General features: G+C 47.3%; 2 protein-coding genes across 14 annotated transcripts in view; both read right to left on the reverse strand.

Moving 5' to 3' along the window:
• The window catches only part of Bcorl1 (BCL6 corepressor like 1), a 69,143-nt gene that overhangs the window by 16,487 nt on the left and 26,005 nt on the right, over nucleotides 1-26,651 (reverse strand). For 12 of the 13 annotated variants that reach the window (XM_042269607.2, XM_015989945.3, XM_042269605.2 and 9 more), the window contains 8 exons: nucleotides 24,638-24,728; nucleotides 20,961-24,377; nucleotides 15,776-15,941; nucleotides 14,293-14,373; nucleotides 11,965-12,363; nucleotides 6,773-6,996; nucleotides 2,972-3,193; nucleotides 609-775 (listed from right to left, as the gene is read on the reverse strand). In XM_042269607.2, the coding sequence (XP_042125541.1) occupies nucleotides 609-775; nucleotides 2,972-3,193; nucleotides 6,773-6,996; nucleotides 11,965-12,363; nucleotides 14,293-14,373; nucleotides 15,776-15,941; nucleotides 20,961-24,377; nucleotides 24,638-24,728 (4,767 nt within the window). The remainder of the gene's footprint in view (nucleotides 1-608; nucleotides 776-2,971; nucleotides 3,194-6,772; nucleotides 6,997-11,964; nucleotides 12,364-14,292; nucleotides 14,374-15,775; nucleotides 15,942-20,960; nucleotides 24,378-24,637; nucleotides 24,729-26,651) is intronic. The other variant, XM_076562349.1, reaches the window with a different exon arrangement.
• On the reverse strand, nucleotides 16,200-20,953 carry LOC102905562 (signal recognition particle 19 kDa protein). Its single transcript, XM_076562351.1, has one exon. It carries the CDS (start codon nucleotides 17,464-17,466, stop codon nucleotides 17,035-17,037), a length of 432 nt encoding a protein of 143 aa, XP_076418466.1. The 5' UTR covers nucleotides 17,467-20,953; the 3' UTR covers nucleotides 16,200-17,034.

Genomic DNA, 26,651 nt, shown 5'->3' on the forward strand with positions numbered 1-26,651 from the left:
TGTGCATTAATATGCCATTGCATTTACTTGTTTATTTATTGTGTGTGTGCGCGTATGCATGAATATATGCAATAATATATGTGTGTGGAAGTCAGAAGACAACTTGCAGGAATCAGCTGTCTCCTTCCATCACGGGGAAGCCAAGACTGTCAGGCTTGGTGGCAAGTGCCTTAACATACCAGGCTAACCTCACAGACCCAGGTAGCTCATTTTTTTAAGTGTACAGAGACCAAATTACAAAAACCAAATCTGGAATGTCACTACAAGATTAGCTTCCTGCTTTGATCCCAAGGCATCAATTCCACATGAGACAAGTGGCCCACCAGGACAATATTCAGGAAGGTTGAATGGACCTGGCATGGGACAGGATGAAGCCTGGACAAGTTCAGCCTTCCCTTAGTCCAGTATGGACTGACCACCGAGGAACTCATCAGCTCCTGCTCTAAGCTGGCTCCCTTCAGCCCACAGAAATCCTTTCAAAGGCTTCCTGGAAAGGCCTTTTTGACACCAGCAGCTGGATATGCTGCAAGTACCCCAGCTGGAGTAAGCCCTCCGCAGTGAAGGACTGAACTGCGTTTTGAGACGTGGCAGAGGAGCAGCTTTCTTGCCTTGTGCCGTCCTGGGAGCTGCAGTTCACATTAGCCCCATGTTGCAACAGGATGTTCAGGATATCAGTCCAGCCCCGGGAACAGGCCTCGTGCAGGGCTGTGTAGCCCGCATTGTCACGGTGATTCACGTCCTCACTGTGCTTCTGGAGGCAGTAGAGAACAACGTCCTGTGGGGATGGGGACAGCTCTGTGAGCAAAGAGAAGTCTAATTTTTGGAATCCTCCCTGTTAGACTCACCACTCCACAAGTGTCTGACAAGTCCTAGAGCCTGTCCTTTATATGTGAGAACAAAAGACACATTTCAAAATCTTCTGTGAACAAAGTCAGTCCTCAGCCTCCATGGCCAGGGCCCCAGCTGTTCCCTTGGCACAAGGAAGACATCTAGGTGGTGATCACTGGAGTAAGGTCCTCAGAGCGGCCTCGGTGCCGCCCAGAACTCACCTTTTGAGCTTTAAAAGACACAGATGGGGGGGGGGTCTATTCTTTTTTAAAGGCAGGGTTTCTCTGTGTAGCTTTGTGCCTTTCCTGAAACTCACTCTGTAGCCCAGACTGGCCTTGAACTCAGACATCCGCCTGCCTCTGCCTCCCGCGTGCTGGGATTAAAGGCCCAGCGAGGTCTGTTCTTGACAGGGTCATTCCAGTCACTGCACCAAGCACAACTCCGTTTTGTTTTCTTGTTTTGAGACAGAGTCTCACTGTATTCCAGGCTGGCCTTAAACTCCCTATGTAGCCAAGGATGACCTTGAATTTCAGCTTTTCCTGTCTCTGTCTCCTGAGTACTTGGGTTCCAGGCATGGAGCACTCCACTCAGTGTATGCAGTGCTGGGAATTGAGCCCAGGGCTTTGCGCTTGCTAGGCACAGCATCTGAACTACATCTCTAGCCCCACGATACACTTCTGTCCCTCAGCCTCAGATCATGCCTACCTTCCTGGGGCTGAGGCGACAAGGTGACAGGACCAGAGGTGGAACTCAAGTGACTTGAAGCACTCCTGCTAGCCTAGGACAAGGCTATGAATAAACCGGGAGGGGGGTGGGCAGTGCCCTTGGATGACTGGCTTCCAGACCATGGAACCCACTATTGTTCCGCTGTCAACACTTTCAGGTGGAGAAAGCCTCTGTGAGCAGGAGCTGTGTCTGTTGCCTCCTGCCGCCTTTACATGGACCTCCTACACTCTCACTAACAGAGATGCCCACTCTTCTCCAGACCAAGTTCCAGCTCTGGTCTTGGCTTCTCCAATGTTCGCCTGTTTGTTGATTCCGCAGAGAATCAGTGCATATTCAGGTCTCCCTGATAGCCATGCAGACATCCACACTAAATATTCAAGAAAGGTAAACTGGCTGCTTGATGGGGCACCATGAAAGCTGCACAGCAGTCTGTACACTTATAGGTACAGAAAGCCTAATACAGAAGGCAAACTCTGGAATGTAGTTAAACCCACATCCACAAATAAATCCAGAAGAAATCATCATGGAGAAAGGCAAAGATACATATTAAAGGATATCTGTGTGTCAACAAAAAGTGGAAAGGGATGTAAATGTATACCAATATTCAGCCTCACATAAATTCATCAAGGTAAATGGGGGAGTCCTCCCATTCCTCAGCACTTGGGAGTCCAAAGACTTGTTTGAACTCAGACAAAAATACTGTCATAAAGGATACTGAACACAATTTATCTTGTTTTCTTTTTTTGAGATAGTCAGAGGTAGCCCAGGCTAGCTTTGAATTTACTATGTAGCTGAGGCTAGCTTTCAACTGCTGATTTGCCTACCTCTACCTCCCAGGAGTTGGGGTTGCCACCTGGGTAATCCACTATACACATCTTGCCATATCATTTAATATTGCTAACTCTAGGTTTTTCTTTGCAATAAGACATACCTGAATAGGCTTACATCAAAGTCCTTAATATGACTACTGCTTTGTTTGCCCTCCTTCCCACGTATAAGGAAGTGGGGTTAGCTCTGGCTTTGTTTAGTGGACATGCTCTTGCCCCTTCGACATGAAAGCCAAAATGAGGAGAAACCACAGGAGTTAAAGTGTGAACAGTAATCGCCCTATGTTCCTCTTGGTTGGAAAAGCCACTACATAGGTAAGGTAAAACAAATCCCCTCCCTAGCCTAGGGATGTAGCGGATGCTATTGTGTACTATTTCGATTGCATTTATCCTGAGTTGACTTTTCAATGAGCTTACCTTCCCACATACTGAGATAAGACAAGGGGCAGAGCAGCCTCAGAGGCAATATCGACAGTAGAGGGAGACCAGTCAGACTTAGGCCCCAAAGGAGCCAATGGCATAGCTGCTCCCTGAGGTCCAGGCCAATGTCATCCTGTCACTGCCTGCCTGCTCAGGGAGAGCTTACTCACCTTATAGCCCAGGCGAGCTGCTCGCTGCAGGAGCGTCTCACCAGCATTTTTGTTCACGATGAGTCTCCGTGCCTCTGGGGGGATCTGTCGGGCAGTGGGTGACTCTGAGGCCTCTTCTGGGCCAGCACTTCGGTACTTGGAGGGTGTACATGGTTCTGTGGGCTTCACTGGAGTAGGAGATTTACAAGATCGTGTCTTCTGCTGGCTCCAACGACCTTTGCTCTGGAAAGAAGAAATGAAGTCCTTGGTCAGACTAGGCAACATATCCGATTCATCATGGCCATGCCATCTGGCTGCCAAAGCCACCTCACTACATCTGCACTCATGCTGTGCTTTACTGACAGTACACCAAGCGGCCCAGTCTAGTGTCAGCTTGGAGAGTGAAGGCTAGGCTAGTCACTAGCCATGTGAGGTTATTTGCCAAATCAGCAAAGCTTCTACATTTCCTTGGTGGGTGGATGTTCAGAGTATAAGATCCTCAGCCCCATAAGCCACAGCATGGCAGGAGGACTGAAAATTGGGTAGAGACAGCCCAGCTTCTCTAAAGCACTTGGCATGCCTCCTCTACTTGTCATTGAGGGTTTGGATAAGCCGTGTCTGTAAGTAATAAGAACAAAGAAACATAAGAGACAGCAGTCTGACTCGTCATACTGTTCAATGCCTTCACTCTTATTGCATAAACCTGCCCCTATCCAACCTCACAGGCTTTCCCTGTCTTTCATCATACCACGGCCTAACTCTGAGACAACACATGCTTATTGTTGTGTAAAGCCACTAGGTTTTAGAGTGATCTTTTATGCCACAAAGGGGCTAACACGTCGTATATTTACTCAAAGCCCTCGGAGCATCACGTTTTCATATCCAGAGCCTACTTAGAATCATCTATTCTGACACCTCACTTCCTTATTTTCTTACTGTTTTTTAGGGGATGTCTGCACCCCCTAGTAAGGTTGTTTTTCTTTTTTCTTTTTAAATGTCCTTTAGGACTGTGTCTCACTCACTACATTGTTTAAGCTGACGTCCAACTCAGGGATCAAGCAATCTTTCTTTACCCCCTACACCTAGCTCTCCGACTAGTTCTTTAGCTCCTCAGGGACACAGTTCATACTGTCACCTTCTCTTTTGTTGCTTCCAGTACTGAAGTCAGAGCTGGGTACATTATCAATCACAATTATGTGTTGACTTGATTCAAGTTATCCATGTAAAAAGCCCTGGGGAGTCAGAAAAGTTACCTAGAAAGTTACATAAAGTCAAGAAAGGAACACTAGCAGATAAACTATGCAGGTCCAGGGAATCAGTGCCCTCTGGTAAATCTGAAGATCACAAGCGGTCATGATCAGTTTCTACAGCACAAGGGTGGAAGTACAAGCCCTAGCAAGAAAGCATCAACCATGAGGATATGGCACTGTTTTATCACCAGGAAGACGGAGAATACAATGGCAGGACTGAAGACACAGGGTGATGTACCCAGGCTTTTGCTAAGCTAAGCCAGGCTCCAAAGGGCACATTTCTTTCTGGAGACCAGGCTACTAGAGCAGGCAAGAAGGCTGCCTGGGAGGGGGAGGAGTGAGAACAAGTAGGGGGACCCCTCCCCCTCTCCTCTTCCCCCTGGCTCCGGGCCCCTGTGGGAAGAAGCCCTTGGCCAATGCCCTGCTTTAGTGTCGCAGGAGCGCCCCCCAATCCTCCCCCCCTGCATTGCTTCCTACTACAAAGCCCAGTGCCATGGGGGCAACTGGAGCAGGTGGTGATGACTGGGAGAGAAAGAAAGGCGAGAGGGAGGAAGGGAGGCCCTGGGGAGAGACAAAACCTTCTCCAGGAGAACGTTTTAGCAGATTCATCGCCAGACAGAACAACCAGACTGAAGCATAAGACTGTGAGGGTCCAGCAGCGGGCTACCTCTGTGTGGGCTGGGGCCATCTGAGTGTCCTGGAAAGATGGTGAGGAGGGGCAGGACCCTGGGACCTCTACCTCTCTCAGAACTACTTCAAGGTGGCAGTGTTTTCTGCCTACTCACCCACTTCCCAGGGATGTCCCAGAAATAGGCAGAAAGCACCCAGTCAGAGACTGCAAGGCACACTGACAACCAGGGCTCCTCCCAAAGCAGACAAATTTCTTTCATGTCCTGATTCTGGCAAGCAGGACCACTGCGTTGCTTCACACAAGTCCTCTAAATGACTGGAATACAAGTGCCTACCTCCAAGACGCACTCAGGAATTAAGAGTGAGAACAGGAGGGCTGGGGCCATGGCTCGGTGGGTAAAAGCAATTGCCACACAAGCCTGAGGACCTGAGTTTGAATCCCCAGAACCCAGACAAAAGCTGGAGTTGTAGCACAAGCACCTATAAAGCCAGCACTCTGTGGGAAGATGGGAGGTGGATACAGAAGAATCCACAGAAAATTTCACGCCAGCTCGTCCAGCGTAGGTAGCAGGAAAACAACAAAGAGAGTGTCTCAAACAAGGTGGAGGGTCAAGATCTACAGTCAAGGTTGTCCTCTGACCCCCACACTTCTGCTGTGGCACGAACCTGCATTTATACACATGAATGTGTCTACACACAAGACAAACACACACATTCAATAAGAAGAGTGACAGCAGGAACTAAGAGGCACTGAGTTCAAAGCAGGGTTCTGTACTCCTCGGTGGGCCCTATCTTTCTCATAATCTAAGGGCTGCAGGGAACGGCTATCCTGGCACGCCAGGCCAGTCTGTCACGCTGTACCTCCGCTTCTCTCATTCCTGTCTCTGCCTGAACTGCAAGGATGCACACCAACCCTCAGAGAACACTTTACGGTTATCAAAGCCTGTCACAGACACTGCCTCCTTTGTTCCCCGCAAGCACCCTTGTGAGACAGAAAGGGCAAGGAGCATCAGCTCCATTTTAAAAGATGAGCAAAATAGACTTGAGTGCCTTGTCTAAGCTGCAACAAGGATTCATGAGGGAGGACGGAGGAAGGGGTGGGGGGAGACAAGCATCCATCCTTTCTTTGCTAGTACCATTTGGGAATTCCTACTTGAAAGCTAGACAGAAGGGTAAGAATCATAACTAACCAAACCAGCCCAACGTGGCCTTTTGATTTAGGGTTGTCAATGACAGATACCTATCATAGGTACACACTGGACCTTCACTTCCTTCAAATGTAAAACTCACCCAGCATGAGGACTGTCTTATTTTTCTTTAGTGGTACCTGGAAGAATCTGATACCAACACCAACTGTTATGAACATCAGAACCAAATGAACTGGTGATTTTGAAAAAGAGCCAAAGAATGCTTGCCTGACTAACTGGTGAGTACCCAACCTAGGCTTCCTCCAGAGGCAAAGGAACAGGGGACAGGTTGGAAAAAGCAGCTAACCTAGACCCTCAAGAAACCTCGGTCTAGAGAAGCAAATCCTGGCTTCTACAAGTTGGCTTCTACCTTGATTGTCTCAGGGAGCTCCGTGACTGGTGTCTAGTGAGTTAAGCTCAGACAAAAGCTTCTTGATTAGATGTTAACAACCTACTCAGGCGAGTGCACCGCCACATCCTTTAACTGTATCTTAACTCAAAGGAGATACAAAGATTGCTGGGGAAAAGAAATCAGGGGCCAAACCGTAGGGCTAACTATAACTTTAGTTTCTACTCTTTAAATCTGTCCCAACCCTTCTGGAACTAGTTTCAAATACTTGCATACACATTAGTTGACCTCCCCTATCTACTTGCTTCCTTCACCCTCCCGAGGAAATTACTGCCAGAGGGACCTGGTCAAAAGTCTGCCTCTCTAGCCCATACCCGCCACGTTCATCTCTTTGGTGGCCACACACCCTTGCCTCTTCCGAGACGTTTGCCATGTGCTTGGTCTTGCACTTTCGTTTTCCTGATGGCTTTTCTGAATTTTCAAGGCAGGCTGGCTCCTCCAGGTTATTTGGGAGGAAACCGTTTGGTGAGTCGGAGATCCCCTGGGCTTTGCTGGTCAGGAGAAGGTTCCTGTTCCTGAGGCAGTGCTCTGAATTTTGGGAGGAAGTCTTCTGCTTACGGGCCTTTGAATCTGAACAAGAAACAGGAAAGAATGACTGTAAGAGAAATGGAACACCATCCTTTATTGCTTCACCATACAAATCCCTCTTCTATCTACAGGAGGCAGTTTTTAGCCCTGCCAGCAGAGGGCAGCCCATCTGGCTGGCCCCCCAAATGTGGGTCATTTAAAAAGGACCTCCCCATAGCCCAGAGCCAACCAGAATTTCTTTTCAGCCTTTTCTCCATCCTCTTTCTTTCTCCAAAACGAAAACCAATTTAGCAGTTTTGCTAAAGTATCGAGTACAGTGGAATGTAAGATCAAAGTAGAAGGCTGACTTCATGATCTCAGTTCTCCCCACCTAACTGTCCTGTTTGTTACTGTCTGAAGACACCAAGATCAATGCAACAGAAATTCCCCAATCCAGAAGGTATTATGAGCCTACTTGACCTATGTGTAATGGCAGAAAGTTACTGCCTTCCTTGATTGGAAATCAAGTCATTGGTATCACTGGTACATGGCACCATGTGTCTTAGAATTGTAATTTCAAAAAGCTCTGCTACAAACTCCACTAGCTTGAGCCTCACACCATATGGTCTGCCCTAAACCTCTTGTATAGGTGACATAAACCATTCAGTTGTATTCACTTGTATTAACAATAGAGTTGCATGGCTTATATGTGTGGGTGTGTATGTATGCAGTTGTATGAGCGTGGGCACAAGTGTGCTACAGTGAGCATATGAAAGTCAGAGGCCAACATCAGATATCAGTTCTCTCCTTCCACCTTGTATTGAGGCAGGGTCTCTCTTGTTTGTTGCTGCACTATGTAACAAGTCAGCCTTGAACTCAACACGTGCCAATGGCTCTGACTTTCTGATTCTCTTGCCTCCACCTCCTAAGTGCTGGAATTACAGGCATATTCCACCCCAGCCAGTTTATGTAGTACTGGGAATTAAACCCAAGCCTTTGTGCATTGTAGGCAAGCATCCTAACCAACTAAAAACTACTATATTCTCATCCCCGGCTTACCATTAACTATGCAATGGAATAGAAGCAATCCATAATCTCTTTGAACCTCAATTTCCTTATCTATAAATGGGGAGAATATAATTCAAGTCCCAGAAATGGTAGCAGAATTAATTGAGGTGATACAAGCAAAATTTTCTTCTATAAAGTGTTATAAAGATTAAGGCATTAATATTATATGACTTCAGTGCAAGATCGAACACTGAGCCTAGCACACAACAGATCAATAAGGCTATGAACTAACTGTAACCTCAGGTTCCTACCACCTGTGAAATGAAGGGATCGAAATAACAGAGTTCTCAACTCACCCCCACCCCAAACTTGACATGGACTCTCATATGTGAAATTGCCAAGGGCAGATGCATATGTAGGAGTCCTCATTCAAGCCTAGAAAATTGGGTGGGTGTGGTGGAGCACACCTTTGATTCCAGTGCTCAGGAGGCAGAGGCAGACAGAGGTCTGTGAGTTCAAGGCCAGCCTGGTCTATGTAGTGAGTTCCAGGACAGCCAGGGCTGTGTAGAGAGACCCTGTCTCAAAGACAACAATAACAACAACAATAACAGAAAGGAATGGAATTGACTATAGCTTATGCATATAAAAAAGAAGTCCTAGCTTTATTCCACTTAGTGTATTAGTGATCCTCACAACGTGTCCAAGAAATGTCATGCTACATGGTCTCGAATGACCCCTCCAGCAAGAACACTAACTCAGGGTTTTTTTCTTGATTTTTTTTAATTAAAAACTTTTTTCAGTCAGGCAGTGGTGGCACACACCTTTAATCCCAGCATTCGGGAGGCAGAGCCAGGTAGATCTTTGTGAGTTTGAGGCCAGCCTGGTCTACAGAGCAAGATCCAGGAAAGGCACAAAGCTACACAGAGAAACCCTGTCTCGAAAAACCAAAAAAAAAAAAAAAAAAAAAAAAAAAAAAAAAAAACCCAAACCTTTTTTCAGACAATATATTTTGAACATGTTTTCCCTCTCTCGCAACTCTTCCCAGATCCTCCCCACCCCCTATCTATCCAACTTCATGTTCTTTCTCTCTCTCTAAAAAAATAAAAAAATCAAAACCAATAAAAAAAACCAGCAAGCCAAAAAATACCAAACCAAAACAAAGCCCACAAAGAAATCATGGAATCCATGTTGTATTGCCTGCCCTGGAGTGTGGATGATATACCCAGTGTCTGTCCAATGAAGAAAATGGATTTTCACTTTCCCAGAAGCTATCTTTTTGTTTTTTTGTTTTTTGGGGGGTTTTTCAAGACAGGGTTTCTCTGTGTAGCCCTGGCTGTCCTGGGTCTCGCTCTATAGACCAGGCTGGCCTCGAACTCAGAGTCCCTGCCTCCAGAGTGCTGGGGTTAAAGCTGTGTGCCATAACCACCAGGCCTCTTGTTGTTCTTAAGACAGGGTCTCCGTATATAGTCCTGGATAGCCTGAAATTCACTATGTAGACCAGGTTAGTCTAGAACTCATGAAGATTCACCTACCTCTGCTTCTTGGGTGCTGCAAATAAAGATATACACCATCATGCCCAGCCTTAACCCAGGGCTTCTGACCCAACAAGTATGGGTTAAAGCAAGAGGAAGGAACAGAACTTTACCTTGTGAAAACTGCAGGAAGCATGGGGAAACCACATTACAGAGTTCAATAAAGAGGAAAATAAATAGCCATCTATTTCATGTACCAACGGTAGGGCAAGCTCTGGAGTATATTCAATTGCAGAACCAGAGCTTTATGCTAGCCCACAAAGGCACAGAGTGAAGGTGACAGGCAGGTGCATGGAAATGGGTCTTTCTACCTCTTTCACAGAATAAAAAGGCAGACAGCCAAGCACAGGATGAAAGGAGAGGTTATAAGAGTTAGATAGAAGTAGGGTGATCTGCCTAGTTTGTCCATTTCCAACTTCTCTGACACTGACCTGAAAGCCAGATAGTAAGTAGGTAAGGGAGACTAGAGCTTTCTGAGGAGAGAAATGTTTGTTATGAAATTACCACATGGGTTGGAGAGATGGTTCAGTGGTTAAGAGCACTAGATGCTCTTCCAGAGGACACAGGTTTGATTCCTAGCATCCACGTGAGTTCACAACTATCTATAATTCCAGTTACAGAGGATCCAATGTCCTAGTCTGGTCTCCTCAGGTACTGCACGAATGTGGTACACAGACGTGCATACAAGGAAAGCACTCATAAACAAACGAAAATCTCCAAAAAAACTAAGAAAAATATATTTAAAAAAGAAATTTCTGCATGAAGAGATACGCCAACACCAGTGGCTTCAATGCAAAGCTCCCAGGCATACCTTAGAAGGAGAATGATCTACTTTTCAACAGTCTGGGCTGCCTCTAAACAAGATACCTTCATCACTGGTGTTCTCCATACTTACTGTAAATGTCCTAGCAAAGGCTAGATAAGTCCCTATGACAATGCTGTGGCAACTTTTCTCTCTCTGTGTGTACTGTGTAGCAAATGGGACCAGGAAACTCCAAAGAGGTCCTTCAGATTGAAAGACCTGATAACTCAAGCTGGTGGCACATGCTGTTAATCCTAGCACTTGGGAGGCAGAAGCAAGCAGATCTCTGTGAGTTTGAGGGTAGCCTGGTCTACATAGTGATTTTCAGGACAGCCAGGGTTACATAATAGAGACCCCACACACAAAAAAAAAAGAAAGAAAGAAAGAATAAATAAATAAATAAAAAGAAAGAGCTGGTAGTTCTATGAGAAGCTTCCAAGCTTCCAAGCTAGGAAAGGAGCCTTCATTAGAGAGGACTGGGACAAAAGCTTCCTAACAAGAGGCAGAGGCCAATGGTTTGACAACTCATTCATGACCAATCCATTATGGTCCTGGCAAAAGAAGGGACAAATTGCCCCACTTGTTCAGATAGTCAATGAAAATGAGCTCAATTACCCTCAAGTGTAGGGATAGGTATCATATATATCTCCACTTAAATGAGTCAGAAATGAGGTTAAGCCTTCTTTGCATTATAGTATACCCAGGATCTACTGCCTACTCAATGTGAGCTGCTTTGGTTTAGCTAATAAGGGGACTATACATATTTATCAGCAGCTCAGAGTGAATATACTATAAGAGACAATTGACTGTTGCTTCAAGAGGGCGGTCAGAGAATAAGGAAAGACAAACATGTTCCTATGGAGATGGGCTTTTTGTTCAATTAGAAACCCACTATGGGAACAGGCCTGAATTGTACTTACTGAAGGATACTGGTGTGAACCTCTTGTCTATCCCTCTATGATCATATTTAAAGCATTTGACATGGCCACAGAAGGCTTTCTTTCTGAACTGCCTGCTTTCACAGCTTAGGACCAACAAATACCTATGTCACCTCAAAACTTTACTATGACTCTATAAAAAACTCCTTATGGCTTTTCCTAAGAAATCAGGTTTTACCTATTTCAAGGTTTTCTGTTGCCTTTAGAGAACTACATTTCACTTTAGTTTATGGCAGCCAATGCCCTCCTTATTTGTTTTGAGACGGGATCTCACTATGCAGCAGCCCGGGGTGGCTTCAAACTCATTGTCCTCTTACCTCAACCTCCAGAGCACCTGGATGACAGGCACCACACCTGGTTCCTCTTTCTTTTTAAACCAAAGATTCCAAAAGGGAGAACCTCCAAGACTTGACTCTGTCAAGCTAACCAGAACTCCCTAGTATGACAAAGGCCCATGCCAAGAATGTCACCATGGCATGGACCACAGGTTCAGATGTCTATAAGAAACCAGAAGGCAAGGGTCTCTATGTCCTCAGCTTACCTGTAGGCTAGTCTGAAATCCTTCCTTCCAGATTCAAAGCCACATACTCAAGGTGGATCTGAGTGAGCTCCTGTGACAGGTGAAGACCGTAGTACCAAGTTCCTGTCAGTCCTAAGTCCATCAACTGGTGAAGAGGGGTATGAACGCCACTGGGCCTAAGATTCCCAGCTGACGTCGAAACAGGACTAGCAGCCCCATGGCCAACCTTACCTGCTCTCCCTTTCCGCCGCTGCTCTTCTTCTTGTTCTGTCAAGTACTCCCCAGTCTGGTATTTTCGGCTCTTCTGTCGTCTCCGTTTCTTTCTCTTCACCAGGCCCTCCTCCTCCTCCTCTTCTTCTTCCTCCTCCTCTTCATTGGTGTCCCACATTTGCCGGGCAGCCTCTGTCCTCCAGGGCATCTCTCGGGCTCGCCACAGATGTCTGCGACCTTGGCTCAGCAGGGTCTTGTCCTGGGCATGATGGCTGCGGTACTGGGTGTCCCTTTGGGTCTTTCTCACCTTTCTCCTCTTAGTGGGGGTGGGAGCCACGTCCTCCTCTTCCTCTGTAGGGAAGACCTCCTGGCTTCCCATGTCACTGTCTGCCATACCAGCAAAAGAGCTGCAGATGCTTCCTATGGATGAGAAATACAGAAGACTTTCAGGTGCTTCTTCAGGGGATTAAATATGGTATCGACACAACTGTCCTGGGGGAGGAATTCATAGAACCGAGTTCAAGTTCATGCTCTGTCACTTATTACTGGTACATTTACCTCCAGGACTGAAGTCTTTCAGTCTTAAGTACTTACTTTATAGAGTCCGAAATACCACACAATTATGAAGTACTAAAAATCATCCCTTACTCATCCATGGCACAGTGTTACTTGAATTCATTTCACAAACTCTTGCTCAGTGTTTACCAGGAGCTAAACACAGCATAAAGGGCAGAAGAGAGCCACAGTTCTCTGCTGTTCAGTAAAGACATCTGAGCTGAAGGCAAGGAGGTAGGAAGTCTGGTATTACAACTTAGGCCCCATAACTCTGTGGTTCCACCAGTATGGCCAACAGAGCTACCCTGGCCAAGCAGAATCATCACAAAAGAGTGTCTCTAACATAGAAGCAAGGAGTCCCTTTCCTATGACATAGCTTGACTCAGGCATGTCCCAGTAGAACACAGCAGGCCACTTCCATTAAACTGATCCCACCTCCTACAGAGTAGCCAGAAGGTCAAGGGTGGAGTTTTCTTTCGCGTCCATCTGCCCATCCACTGCAGCTGTTCCTTGCTGCTGGGAAAGCATACCTTCTCTACTCCTGATCGCCCCAGGACAAACAGCATCTTTCCTACACTCCTGGGCCACCTTGCCAAGAGGCTATTTTCTCTCTCCTCACTTACCCTTAACGCTGCTAACAATAAAAGCACAATTCTAAATTGGCCTGGTTTTACACTACAGGAGATCTAACAGCTTTCTTAGAAGCAACACTACCATGTTAACTCAACAATCCCTAGACCCCCAGTGAGGTCAGCAAAAGAAAGAAATGGTTGGAAGGAAAAAGCAGCCCTTGACCAAAGCTTCAAGTTGGTCAGACTGCTTAAAGACAGCAACTAACCCACTAAACTTTGCATTATATGGACCAGGCAGGGAACAGAGTGTTCTAGTTAATCTGATATTATAGTTAATACAGAATCACCATAGAGATCACACAGAAATCACCAATTTCCAAAGAATCAAATACAGCACAATGTGTTTAACACAAAAATGGGACTGGCCATAATGTAATCGCTCTTTGATGATTCAGAGGACACTTCAGGACTTTGTGAGGCCTCCAGGCCATCATTATAAGCCCCAATTACCACAGAGCTCGCCATGTGCTGAGGTGGCACTTAACAGGACGTAAGATCATTGACTTTTCATTGGGCCATGCTTCTCCATTCTTCCAATTTGCATGGAAATCTGAGTGAGTGCAGGCAACCATCTCTGTCCTGTGTACCAACAGAGAGCCAGCAGAAAAGAACACAAGCTGGAAACGATCATCTTCTTTAGACCCTAGACAAGGTCAGTGGACCAAAGGTGATTGTGCCTGCCCAGAGCACTCAATGGCACCTTTCTCCTCTTAGTTGGGGTAGGAGCCACTTCCTCCTATTCCTCTGTAGGGAAGATCTCATAGCTTCTCTGCCATATCAGCAAAGGAGCTGCAGATGCATCTCATGATCATGGGGGCCCATCTCAAGTGAAGACATTCAACCTTTAGGCTTTAATCCCATCACCCTATGTGACAGGGATTATCAACATTTCCTGAGTGGCAGGGGCCTTTGCTCTTTCCATCACTGGCTCTAAGCAGGAGTTAATGTCAAATCCCTAATCTAACATAGCTAAGCAAACCACTTAAAAGTGTAGGTGATCCCTCTGCCCCTACCCAGGACTCTCTTGTCCCTGCAAGGAGACTTTCATTTTAGCACAGGGAAGCAAAATGCCAACTGTCTACTTGCACCAATGGCAAAATCAAGCCCATTGTCTACCTTTTCAAAGAAGCCAAGGCAAGCTTTTACTCTTGGTCTTACTCACCAGACTGACTGCGTGTCCGAGTGCTCAGAACCACAGGGATGAAGTCACGGAAACTGCTCTTCGCTTTCTTTTCCAAGGAACCTGGAGTGATGTGTGGTTTGGGGGCAGAAGGCAGGAATATCACAATTAGAAATCTATAAACCAGAAAGCCCACATGCGATGTTCCAATGAGAAAGCCAAAAGGTTTGCGCTGACCCTGCAGCTACCCTGGTTTACCCCAGCCGACTCTCCTTATGCTACCACCACTACCCATCTCTTTGGGAATGGTGGTTTTGAAAGCTGGGGATGGGCCATTTTTACTGGCATCAATAAAGGCAATGCACCCAATCAATTCAACAGCATGCCCCAAAGTAGAATATCTGCCCACATAACTCAAAGATTGTTGTATGTTTGTTAGATTCTAACTGAGCTGTAGCCTATTCCATACAAGTGCAACCTCAATGGACCTTAGAAAGGTAAGGCAGGAGGAGGTGGACAAATGGAAACAGGTATACAAGAGCAAAGTAGAAGAGTTAGGTCATGTCCAATGAGCAAGATCATGAACATGGACTACTGTAGCCAGGAATGCCTGGGTCACCTACAACAGAGTATACAGGTCAAATATACCCCATACCCAACCCAAACATTCTTTTTTGTTGTTGTTGTTTTTTCAAGACAGGGTTTCTCTGTGTAGCTTTGCGCCTTTCCTGGAACTCACTCTGTAGCCCAGGCTGGCCTCGAACTCAAAGATATCCGCCTGTCTCTGCCTCCCGAGTGCTGGGATTAAAGGCGTGCGCCACCACCGCCTGGCTCCAAACATTCTTAACTGATAAAAAGGGTTTGAGACATCTGTAAATCTTTCTAGCAAACTAGCTGCTAGTCAGCTATTGGTTTTGATCTTTTTACAATGGGAATTTTCCAATATAAAAAAGGTAGAGAAAACAGTGTAATGAATCCCAATTCTGCTGGTTTTGTCTAAGTATTCTTTCTTTCTTTCTTTTTTTTCTTTTCTTTTTTCAAGACAGGGTTTCTCTGTGTAGTTTTGGTGTCTGTCCTGGATCTCACTCTGTAGACCAGGCTGGCCTCGAACTCACAGAGATCCGCTTGCCTCTGCCTGCCTCTGCCTCCCCAGCACTGGGATTAAAGGCATGCGCCACCACTGCCCCGGCTGTCTAAGTATTCTTACAGCTGCTTCTTCTTTGAGCCTTAATCCTATCTCGTGGAAATGGGTTAATGACTCTATTGTAGGACTGCCATCTATCTGTTAGCAAGCCACCTTATTCAATGTTAAGACTTCAGAATGTGTGGTACTCTAACACATTAGGTCAGAATGCATCCATCCTCCCTGGCTGTTGACTTCAGAGGTTCCAATTCTAGCTCTATTCCACAGCATGGAAGGATCCATTTTTCTACTCAATCTCTCAGCTACTCTCTCCCCACCAAAATTCAACTGGATCCCTCTGGCGCTCAGGCTACAAGGTCGTGCATAGCCTTTGGGGCCTACCTTCCTCATGGCCATCAGCTCGTTTTCCTGGAGGCTGGGACTCTGGCTTTGCTGGCTTCCGGTGCTTGTGCTTTCCCCTGACTCCATTGTGCTCTTTTCCTGAATCTGAAGCCACTCTGGGGTTTTTCTTGGTGGGTTCCTGGGGGTCTCCAGGCAGCTTCCGGCACTGTAAAAAGGTAGAAGGAGTCAGATCTGAGGTCAGTTTTGCTTCTTAAGAATCCTCTTCCAGCCGGGCAGTGGTGGTGCACGTCTTTAATCCCAGCACTCAGGAGGCAGAGCCAGGCGGATCTCTGTGAGTTCGAGGCCAGCCTGGGCTACCAAGTGAGCTCCAGGAAAGGCGCAAAGCTACACAGAGAAACCCTGTCTCGAAAAACCAAAAAAAAAAAAAAAAAAAAAAAAAAAAGAATCCTCTTCCAAGGTCAAGTTATGTGCCTATTGCTCACACATGGATATGAACTTCCCAGAGTTAGGACTGGCAGTGTGTGTGTCATGGTATTATAGGACACAGTGGGCTATAAAGGCTCTCTTGGACTGAGTCAAATGCCCTTGCTAGTCCCTTCAGGCATCCACATAACTTTAAAGTTATCTACAGAATCTGTATTCGTGGCCCCTGAACACACATCCAAAGTTGTTTTATAAGGTCCAAAGTCAGGCCCCATACTGTGCATACCCATACACAAGTTAAAAGATAAGCATTAAACAAAAATGTCTCTTCTGTAAGTTGGATAGCTACATGGTTTACACTGTGAATGGTGTTACTGTCAATTGAAAATAATTCTGAGAATAGTCAAGAAAAACTTTTCTCATGTGTCAGTTAATGCCAGAAAATGGATTCAACTACAGCAAGGAGAGGAACATTACCCAGGAGGTGCGATTCCCATCTCCCTATGAACACAATGGACAGGGCCAGGCCTGCTATACCATTCACATTTGTATTTCACATTTTATTCAACTTATTTACCTGAAATATGTGTTTACATAGAGGACAAACAGATACAGGATTTCAAGTAACTTACGGGACAGTCATTATCTATTAAAAATAGTCTTCTTTCTTCCACACACACACCCTTTCCTTTTCACAGTATAAAAGCTGGATGCAGACTTTGGATGTAAACTTATCTCACTGTTAACTGCTGATGAAGATGGGAGACACACTGTTCACAGTTCAGTTAAATGACAGACACAGAAAGCTGCTCCCTCCGACACAAAGATACCCAGGTCTCTCACAGCAGGACTGCGTGCTTCATGTTCACACCACATCATTTCTTCTTTCCTTTCCCTTTTTTACACCCCTCTCCTTGCTGAAGACTTGGGTCAGCACCGTCTGTTTTTTGTGTTCTTGTTTTTAGCTTGGGTATCATTTCTGCTACATACAGCATCATTGACTTCCGTGATGGGAACTGTACAAGACAGAGGCTGCCATCTTCCTGTTTGAGCTGTACCTGGACTCTGCCTCTGTACTGAACATCATGGTTCCATTCTCTGGAGTTCATTTTGTTTTTCTCCAGAAATGCATTCAGTCCAACTGCTGAGCATACGTCCTGAATCTCAGTAGCAGTAGGGTTTTCTACAGCCTTACTTATGGGAATCCGCCTCCCCTCCGCTATGGTCTTCTTATGATTTAAGTAAGCGGGGTAGATACAAATAAACCTGTCCTGGTCAGCCAGGGACCGCGCAGCTGCGCAAGCCATCTCCAGCTGCGCAAGCCATCTCCACGGGAGTCCCCACTGCCCTGCCAGTGCTCCAGGCGGAACACCAGCTGGAGTTGACTCGCGAAGTTGACTTGGAATGCTACCATTTGCTTTATCATAACAACTACCTCAATGAACAGATGAAGAAACTGAGACTCTAAAGACAAGTGGTCAATTGACTTTTCCTGGGCCACACAGTCTAGCATCCACACTAACTCAAGGGATGCCACTTACCAGGCCACCCTGCAAGGTAGCTCATTTACACCTGCAGTAAGAAAGATAGAGCTGGGACTCCTGGCCCTCAAAGCTGGGCCTCTTCTCATCAGCTTTCAAGAATCTCCTTCCCTATTTGCTGCCTTTTCATCAACTGTTTCTGCTCAGTTCCATTCTCACCTGCTGCTGGGTTATCAGCTTACACACTATAGAACTCCATCCCAAAGACACAGATTTCCACAAGCTTTGAGGTCCCTCCATGACACTAAATAAGAAATGGGATAAGATAGACGTTTCTAGGACTGTAGAGCTAGGGAATGTGAAATTAAGTTTTAAGACAACAGAAAAAGTTAAATATACTCAAAGTCAGCTGGGCATGGTGGGGTGTGTCTTTAATCCCAGAACTCAGGAGGTAGAGGCAGGTAGATTTCTGAGTTCGAGGCCAGCCTAGTCTACAGAGCCAGTTCAGGACAGCCAGGATTATACAGAGAAACCCCATCTCAAAAAAAAAAAAAAAAAACCTACTTGAAGTTATATGGTGGTAAATCTTGATTTCTCAACTTGGCTGGATTGACAAACTGCTATATAACTCTGGGTACATCTATTTTTTTTCCAGAGAGAATTAACTAAGGATAGAAGAGACCTGCCTTAAAGGTAGGGGGCATCATATCATAGGCTAAGGACCCAGATAGAAAAGGGAAAAGTGATGGGCTGGGAAGGCAGTTCAGAAGGTCAAGTACTTGCTACAAGAGCACGAGGACCTGAGTTTCATCACCAGAAAAATAGTTAAGTGTAGTAGTGTGTGCGTTTAATCCCAGCACTAGGGAGGCAGAGGTAGGTGGATCCCTCAATGAGTCTAGTATAATTGGTGAGCTCCTGGTTCCAGAGAAAGACGCTGTCTCAAAACACAAAGTGGACAGCTAGTGAGGAATCACACCCAAGGCTGACCTTGGGCCTGCACAGGTACCTGCATGTATACATACCCACAATGAGCACACCCAAACACAAAATGGGAAAATGGGAGCCCAGTACTACGGACATACATTCATTCATATCCTCATTCTCTCTCTCTCTCCCTCCCTCCCTCCTTTCTTCTCTTTTGGTTGCCATGGGCTGCTGTTCTACTCCACTATACTCTTCCCACTATGAGGGACTGAAATCTCTGAATCCGTGAACCAAAACAAACTATTCTTCTCTCATTATTTTCTCAGACACTTAGTCACTGGGATGAAGACTAACACGTTTTCCCATAATCACATCTATATCACCTTCCAGTATGGTTATCAAATTCTAGTTCCAGCAAACAGGATGGCAGCTATCTTACTGATGGGATATTTGAGGGGAAAGGACCTTCAATTCTCCAGGCACAGGGAGTCATTACTCATTACTCAGCAGAGGACTAAGCTGAATGAAACTCAAGTTACTGCTATTCCTATGAACCAAAGTATTAGGAATCAAAGAACCAGGGAGAAAAGAGAAAGATGAGGATGATTACTTAAAATGTGACCTTCAAGTACATCCAAAGATCAACTATTTTAAGCCAAGGGAAATAAAGCTAAATGCACATAAAATTTGAACATGTCATATTTACTTCTAAATATTGTTTTTAGCTGCCTCTTTTGAGTAGAGATCATTAACTTTTACTTCCTAAGGTAGACAGAACAGAACATCTAGAAGAGATTTCTGTTTGTATCTTCTGCCAGGGCAGCAGTGAAAGTAAAAATATATGATGCACTCCAACTACACGAGAAGTTGGGAGGATGGAGAAATCAAGATCAGTGTTCAGGTTAATGGCGTTTTGAAATACATTTCAAAAGACAAGAATAAAGTTCAGGTAGCAACAAATGAAACATAATTCTTTGGCAGGCAAGATGCATTATCAGGTAAAGGTGCTTACTGCTGCATACAATGATCTGAGTTCGATCCTTGGTGCCCACACAGTAGAAAGAGAACTGTGGAAATTGTCCACTGACCTCCACACAGATGCTGTAGCATGCATGTACCACACATATACGCACATGAGCACAGAAAATTAATATAAATGTAATAAAAATTTTGAAAGAAACATAATTCAAGCAAGTAACAGGAGCCTAGTCTGCCTCCTGGCCACCTCCAGCAGTGGGCTGTTTTGAATTAATGCCCCAGCTTAGCTTAGTTATTCATCACATGTTTCTCAACAAAATGGGACCTAACAAAACACCTGGATTATTTGGTTTCCAAAGGAAAAAAACTGGAAGTGCTGGTCGCCTTCTCCTTCTCCTGTAACTTTATTCTCTGTTCCCCTCATTTCTCAATTGGCCTACTGAACCAGTCATCTCCTAGAGGAAGGGCTATGCCTACCTGTCATTAAGTCAACATGGTAAGACATAAGCGCCATGAGGGCAGGAGGCATTCTATTTGTGATACTAAAAACAAAAGCAGCCACTGACATCAACTGAGTGCTTAATTATGTGCCAAGTACTATTTTAAGCACGCATACACCATCTCATTAATTGTAACAGCTTTACTGAGCTATGCTGTACAATTCACTTACATGTACAATGCAATTGTTTTGGGTATAAACACAGAATTGTGTAACGATCACCACTGGCCCACTACAGGAACTTTCTCCTCACCCTGAATGGAAACCCTACTCCCATTAACTGGTTACTCAACAAATCTCCTAGCCCTAGGCAACTATCAGGCTACTTTCCCTCTTATCACTTTGCCTGTTCTGGATATTTCCTATCAACATCTCATTTGATCTTTCCAACAACCCTCTGAATAAGTACTATTATTTGTCTCATTGCAGGGATGAAGGAACTGAGTTTGTTTGAGAGAGATTAAGTGGCAAACTTAATCAATGTCACAGAACTAGGAAGAAGTGGAGCCAAAATGATGCTATCAAAAAGTTCCTTCCTTCCCTGGGCCCCAAACTGCCAAGGCCAGTGGTCCATCATCTTTAAAGGACCAGGAAGAATTGTTACTCAGGGAAAAGCTCGTGATTAAGTGATTTCCTTCATCAATACCTTCTTCTGCTTTCCGACTTTATCTAGGACAATGGCTTCCCTGGCCCCAAGGATGAAATCATTTCCTACATCCCATGGAATGAGCTAGGCCCTTTCCAGGTAAAAATATATACAGAGACCATGATTTAAAAGGGGAAAGCCTTCCATTCATCAGCTCTGTTCTCACACAGCTCAAGAACATTGTCTAGGAGTGGGGAGGGAGGGGTCAAACGCAGCAGAGACCCACAAGTGAAGCAGACCATCAGAAGTTCTCAGCCATACACTGGCACCCACCTTGGATCCCAGGGAATTCCGGACCATAGGCTTATCATGTGGCTGTGGCAGCAGCGGAGGCGGCGGCAGCGGTGGCTGCTGCTGCTGCTGCTGGTGCTGCGGCTGTGGCTGTTGCAGCGGCTGCTGCAGCTGCTGTAGCTGCTGTGGCTGCTGTTGCTGCTGCTGCTGCTGCTGCTGCTGTTGCTGCTGCTGCTGTGGCTCTTCCTCAATTTCCTTGTCTTTGTTACACTTCAACTTTTTGGGTGGCAGAGAGTCTGTGTCTTCATCTGGTTGCCAACTGTTCTTGCAAGTAAAGACCCCAACGCTTTCCCGTTTCACTCGGGCTTGCCCGGCTTTCCCACGAGCTTCAGCCAGGCCCCTCTGAGGAACTGCCGGGAGACCATCAGCCCGGAAGCAGTTGGATAAATTGAAGACCACATCACCATCCACTTTTTCCATTTTTACCCGCCCCAGATCCACCTGACTTCCAAGCTGCGAAAGGTCTGTGCTGGGGCCCCTCTTGCTGCTTGGAACCACATCTAAAATGAGTTCCTTAGAGTGGCTGTCATGAGGTAGCAAAGGCAGCTCAGGCATCTTGCACAAGTTCTGGGGGGCGGCCAAGACCAGCTCGTGGGACATATAGGCAGCCAGCACTTGGTTTTTAGGCTTTGTGTCTCCTGCCAGCTTTAGGCCACAGGCTGCCTGGGGGCCTTCCATCTTAGGAGTACTATCAGAGCAGAGGCGGCTCTCAGATTCTTCAGGTCCTTGATTCACTCCAATGTCCCCACTGCTAGGCTGAACAGACAGCGCCAGGGTCCCTGTCTGAGGGCTGAGAGTCAAGAGGACAGGATTGACTTGTTCTTCATAAGGCTTGGCAGCAATTCGGCAAGTTTTGTTCTTTGTGACAGCATCCTGTTCTGGAGCAAAGGGGCCCCCAGGCCGTGGCTGCCCCTCAGGAAGTCCATGAACAGCTTCATTGGAGCCAAGAGATGACACACCAGAAAACTCAGAAACAATGCTGGTGGGCCTGATAGGCACCCCCGGACTGGGGGTTAGTTGCCCGGCACTGGAAATGCCAATAGAAAGCAGAGATGCTTGGTGGTATGGTGACCAGCCGACAGGCAGGACCTGGGTGCTAGTAGTGGCTTTCCCATTGATGGAACACCGTGGGTACATATTTGTCAGCCCTGTAGGTTTCCATAAAGACAGTTCCTTGGTTTGGCACCCTGGCAGCCCAGGGGCAATGCGGGCTGGGGTATAACGGGATTTGACTGTGCTTTGCTGTCCCTCGGCACCAGCCTGGCTGCCTTTCTTGCCACACGTGGCACCAGTGCTCTTAGGCTCTCCTTGATCAATGATGGAGATAGGCTCCTGCTTGGGGAGATGGCGAGGATCTCGGTTAAGGCCCAGGTTCGGGTCCTTGTTCAACAGCAGGGATGCAGGCACTGGGTTGGCCACTCCCACGTATGTGCCAGGGATGGTGCTGATCAGAGCGGTGGAGTTTTTGACCCAGGTGCTTGGGTCTCCATTCCTCACCATCTCAGGAAAGATAACAAAAGGCGAAGAAGTGGAGCCCAGGCAGGAAGTGACATTGCTGCCGGCAGCCTGAGTTGTGCGCTGAGACCTAGACAGGACTGTGGAAAGGAGGGCCTTGCTGCTGGTGTGCACAGGGGTCAACACAGGCATGGGAGGTGTTTTACGCTGGTTCGGCAATGGAAGCTTCTGGCGGTTGGACTTGGAAGAGAGGTCAAGAGGCATCTCGCTGCACTCGGGTGGAGAGGCCATCTCTCGCTCGAGCTGGGGAGGTGACTTGAGAGGAGAGAAGGTCACGGAAGTCCCTTCTGTTTGTTGCTCGGTGCTGCCTGGCATCTTGGAGGGGTGTGGTGGGACTGAGCTCCCACTGGGGGCTGGCAGCAAAGGCTGTGAAGTTGGAAGCACCTTGGCAGAAGCAGTGGTGAGGGAAGTATCTGCCATAGGTCCAGGGATCCCATCAGGAGGAGGCTGGGTGTTAGTGCTGCTGGATGGGGAAGTACAAGAGAGCCTGTTCACCTCTAAAGAGACCAACTTCGAATCTGAAGCCAAAGGCCGGGCCACTGAAAATGCATATGGGTAAGAGCGGAGCTCTGGGGAGGCCAACACACCTGGGAGACACCTATCCTGTAGGTAAGATGGCAGGACTGGGAGCGTGAGTGTGGAAGAGACTCCCAGAGTGGTTGGCAGTGTAGCCACACTGAGTGGCTGCCCACAGCTCGGAGGTGGGATGTATACCAGCGGCTGGTTAGGGGTCAGCACTGTCCCTGGCTGAAAAGACAGGGGGACTTTTTGCATAGCTGGTGCCTGAGCTGCAGGGAAACACACCCGACTCAAACTGAAAGAGGCTGGAATGGGTGCTGAGGTGGGGATGGCAGCTGGTGTGGCAGCCGGCATGGGCGTGGGGGCTGGAGTAAAGATTGGGGCCGGGGTGGGTGCAGGCACCGGTGCAGGAGCAAAAGCAGGGATAAGGGTGGGGGTAGACGGCGGGCCAGAGGATGGGGTTGGAGTGGGCATCGGCACAGACGGAGGGGCAGGAGCTGCTGGAGGCGTGGATGCTGGCATGGGAGCTAGGACCGGAGTTGGGACAGAAGCAAGGACCAAAGTGGGAGCTGAAGGAGGCACAGGAGCCTGGATTAGGGCCAAGGGAGGTGCAGAAACAGAGACTGTGAGAGGAGTAGGAGCAGGAGCCGAGAGTGGCACTGGGACCGAGTGGGGAGCAGACGCTGGTACAGGCACCAAGACAGAGGCTGACACCGAGAGAGGGTTTGAATCGGAGATGAGAGCAGGCACCGAGGGCGGTGCTGAAGCTAGAGCGGGCACGGGTGCTAGGGGAGGAGAAGGAGCTGAAGCTGACGTGGCAACTTGGACTGGAACTAGTCCTGAGTGGGGCACTGGGGCTGGGACAGAAAGGGGAACTTGGAATGGATCGGGAACCGACGGGGTCACAGAGGTCGACCCAGGGGCAGGAGGGCAGATAGGTGCCGGCAGCTGGCTGAAGTTAGTGGTAACTAGAGGCAGGGTTCCCTCCACAGGGACTCCAGTTCCCAGAGTTGCCAAAATGAAAGTGTTCTTCTCCCCAACACTGTGCCGAGAGTCCAAAGCCTTTACCCCGGCTGGCGAGCAGTCAACCTGTTTGCTCATTTGGGTGCTTAGGGGAGTCCAAGAGCAATTGGCCCTGCTATGGCCGGCCTCAGTGCTATCAGGAGTGGGCAGCTTAAGCCCGTCTCCTGGGCTGTTCAGTGGCACCAGGAGGCCCTCAGCCTCTCCTGCGTTCCCAGCATAGTCCATTTTTGGCTGGGGATCATCAGGCTGATCTTCTGACCTGTGCCCAAGTTTTTCTGTTGTACTGCCATCTGGGTTTGCCCCCCGGGCATTGCTGCCACTTCCAACTGCTGTGAGCTCCACCTGCAATGAAAGAACAGCATGCCCATCTTAGCAAGCTCCCCACAGCGGATCCGAGTATCCTGCGGCCCCTGAGAAGTAACTGCTGGTCCTTTCTGCAACTCAACCAACTGCAAAGGACAGGGCACACACACACACCGAGTTCTATCTCATCTAGAGCAGCTTGTCTTCTTGCTCCCATTCTCGGAATGGCCAAGCCAGCCACACGACCCCAGAAAGCTCACCCTTTGATGGGCAGCATGTGACAACACACAGCTCCTTACCTTGGAAAAACTGCTGCTGACACAAAACTCCTGAGATCCAAAGTGCTGGCAGTCACCTGTCGTGGACTCCTCATCAGAAAGAGGTGCTCTTCTGGAAGGAAGGACACAACCAGAAAAGGGACATAAGGCTCAGACTTAGGCCACTGACACTTTCTCCAGAAGGTCCTGCCTACCTGGCTTCCCACCAAACCCTCCTGTCTCACTTCCCATGGTAGCTTCAGGGGATAGACAGCAGGGTACTAGGGGGCTCAAGGAGACAAAATAGAGCCTCTGCACGTGCCTTTGCAAGTTCCTGAATAGGAGCCTTATCTGACCAGAATTGGGGGGCTACTTATTCTGCTTTCTAGTGTTCTCACAAAAGTGTGGACAAACCCCATCTTAGCACCTTCTTTTCCCTGGAGCTTACCCACCAAGGGGACCATTCAATCTAGGATATACAGGGCATCACTCAAACACAGATAGATGTGACCTGTAAGCCTCAAAAGGCATGCAAATTCGTTTTATTTTAAATCCCATCTTCTTTCAAGTCTATATGGAAAGTGCCATGTTAGGGTAAATCTCTTCCAAAGCAAACCATCATTCCCATTGTGTTTAAGTCTAGTCCAAATCTGAATCACCTGTTCATCCGATGGGCTGGGCATGCCTGTAGCCCATACACATTCACCTTTACCAGCACATACAACACTGATTTGTGGCTATCTGGTCACTGACAATAAGAGGCTCTTTAAAAATACTACATTAGCCAAGCATGTGTCATGTGTTTGTAATTTGAATACTTAGGAAGTGGAGACTGGAAAGTAAGGAATTCAAAGCTAGTTGGGCTACAGGAGACCCTGTCTTAGACAACAACAGCAGCAACAACAAAAAATCCTGGCACTCAGGAGGCAGAGGCAGGTAGATCTCTTTGAGTACAAGGCCAGCCTAGACTCTGGTCTACAAGGAATTACAAGACAACAAAGCTACATACTAAGACCCTGACTTAATTAAAAAATGGCAAAACAAAACAATACAATGACAACAACAGACACTTCTTTCTCTCCAAAGGAACAGTTCTAGAACACTACCTGGCTCCAGCCAGGATCTTCTCTTCACAGAATACACAGGGAGCACCTTCCCTTCTCAGAATACACAGGGAGCACCTTCCCTTCTCAGAATACACAGGGAGCACCTTCCCTTCTCAGAATACACAGGGAGCACCTTCCCTTCACAGAATACACAGGAGGCACCTTCCCTTCACAGAATACACAGGAGGCACCTTCCCTTCACAGAATACACAGGGAGCACCTTCCCTTCTTCAGAATACACAGGGAGCACCTTCCCTTCTCAGAATACACAGGGAGCACCTTCCCTTCACAGAATACACAGGGAGCACCTTCCCTTCAGCCTCTGTACCACCACATTCTCTCCCTTCCCAAAAGGGAGCCTCTGAAAGCCACAGGCTCCACATTCACATTGGTATGTGCCTTAAGTAAAGGCTTAAGGCCAGAAAGCTGGGTCTCTAAAGAGAAAAACCCAAATGTATCGCGCCCCCCCCACCCCCCGACCTGCTCAAAAAGAATTCTCTAAATTCAGGTAAGAATCTTCAAACATGTTACATTTGACAAAACAAACAAACAAACAAAAGGACCAGACTGCTAAAGCTGGAGGCCAAACACCCACTCCAAGTTTGGCGCTTTAAGTGCAGCAGGAACACACTGCCCCTGTCCTAGGGAGCATTTCACCAGGGCAGCCGCCTGGGCGGGAGTGGCTGCAGAGGAGGTGGGGGGTCAAGGAACAAAGCTGCAGCAAGTTTCCTGGGTGGGCAAAGCCCAGGACTGCTCTCTCTGCCTGCTCTTTGTTTGCGTTTGCCTGCCATCTTTGGAGGCCTGCCAGAGAGCCAATGCAGCCCGTGAGGAAAAGTCAGCCCCTGCCTTACCGACCACTCTAGTCTGAAGGGTATTTGGGGTGCCTGGAGCCAACTCCAGCAAGGAGGAGTACCCTGAAAATAACTCCCTCCCTCTGACTGAAACAGGGA

Source organism: Peromyscus maniculatus, chromosome X (assembly GCF_049852395.1).
Source record: "Peromyscus maniculatus bairdii isolate BWxNUB_F1_BW_parent chromosome X, HU_Pman_BW_mat_3.1, whole genome shotgun sequence".
NCBI lineage: Eukaryota > Metazoa > Chordata > Mammalia > Rodentia > Cricetidae > Peromyscus > Peromyscus maniculatus.

Bases quoted from the DNA above. Each gene is read 5' to 3' on its own strand.
- LOC102905562 (XM_076562351.1), bottom strand. From the start codon at position 17,466: ATGGCTTGCGCAGCTGCGCGGTCCCTGGCTGACCAGGACAGGTTTATT.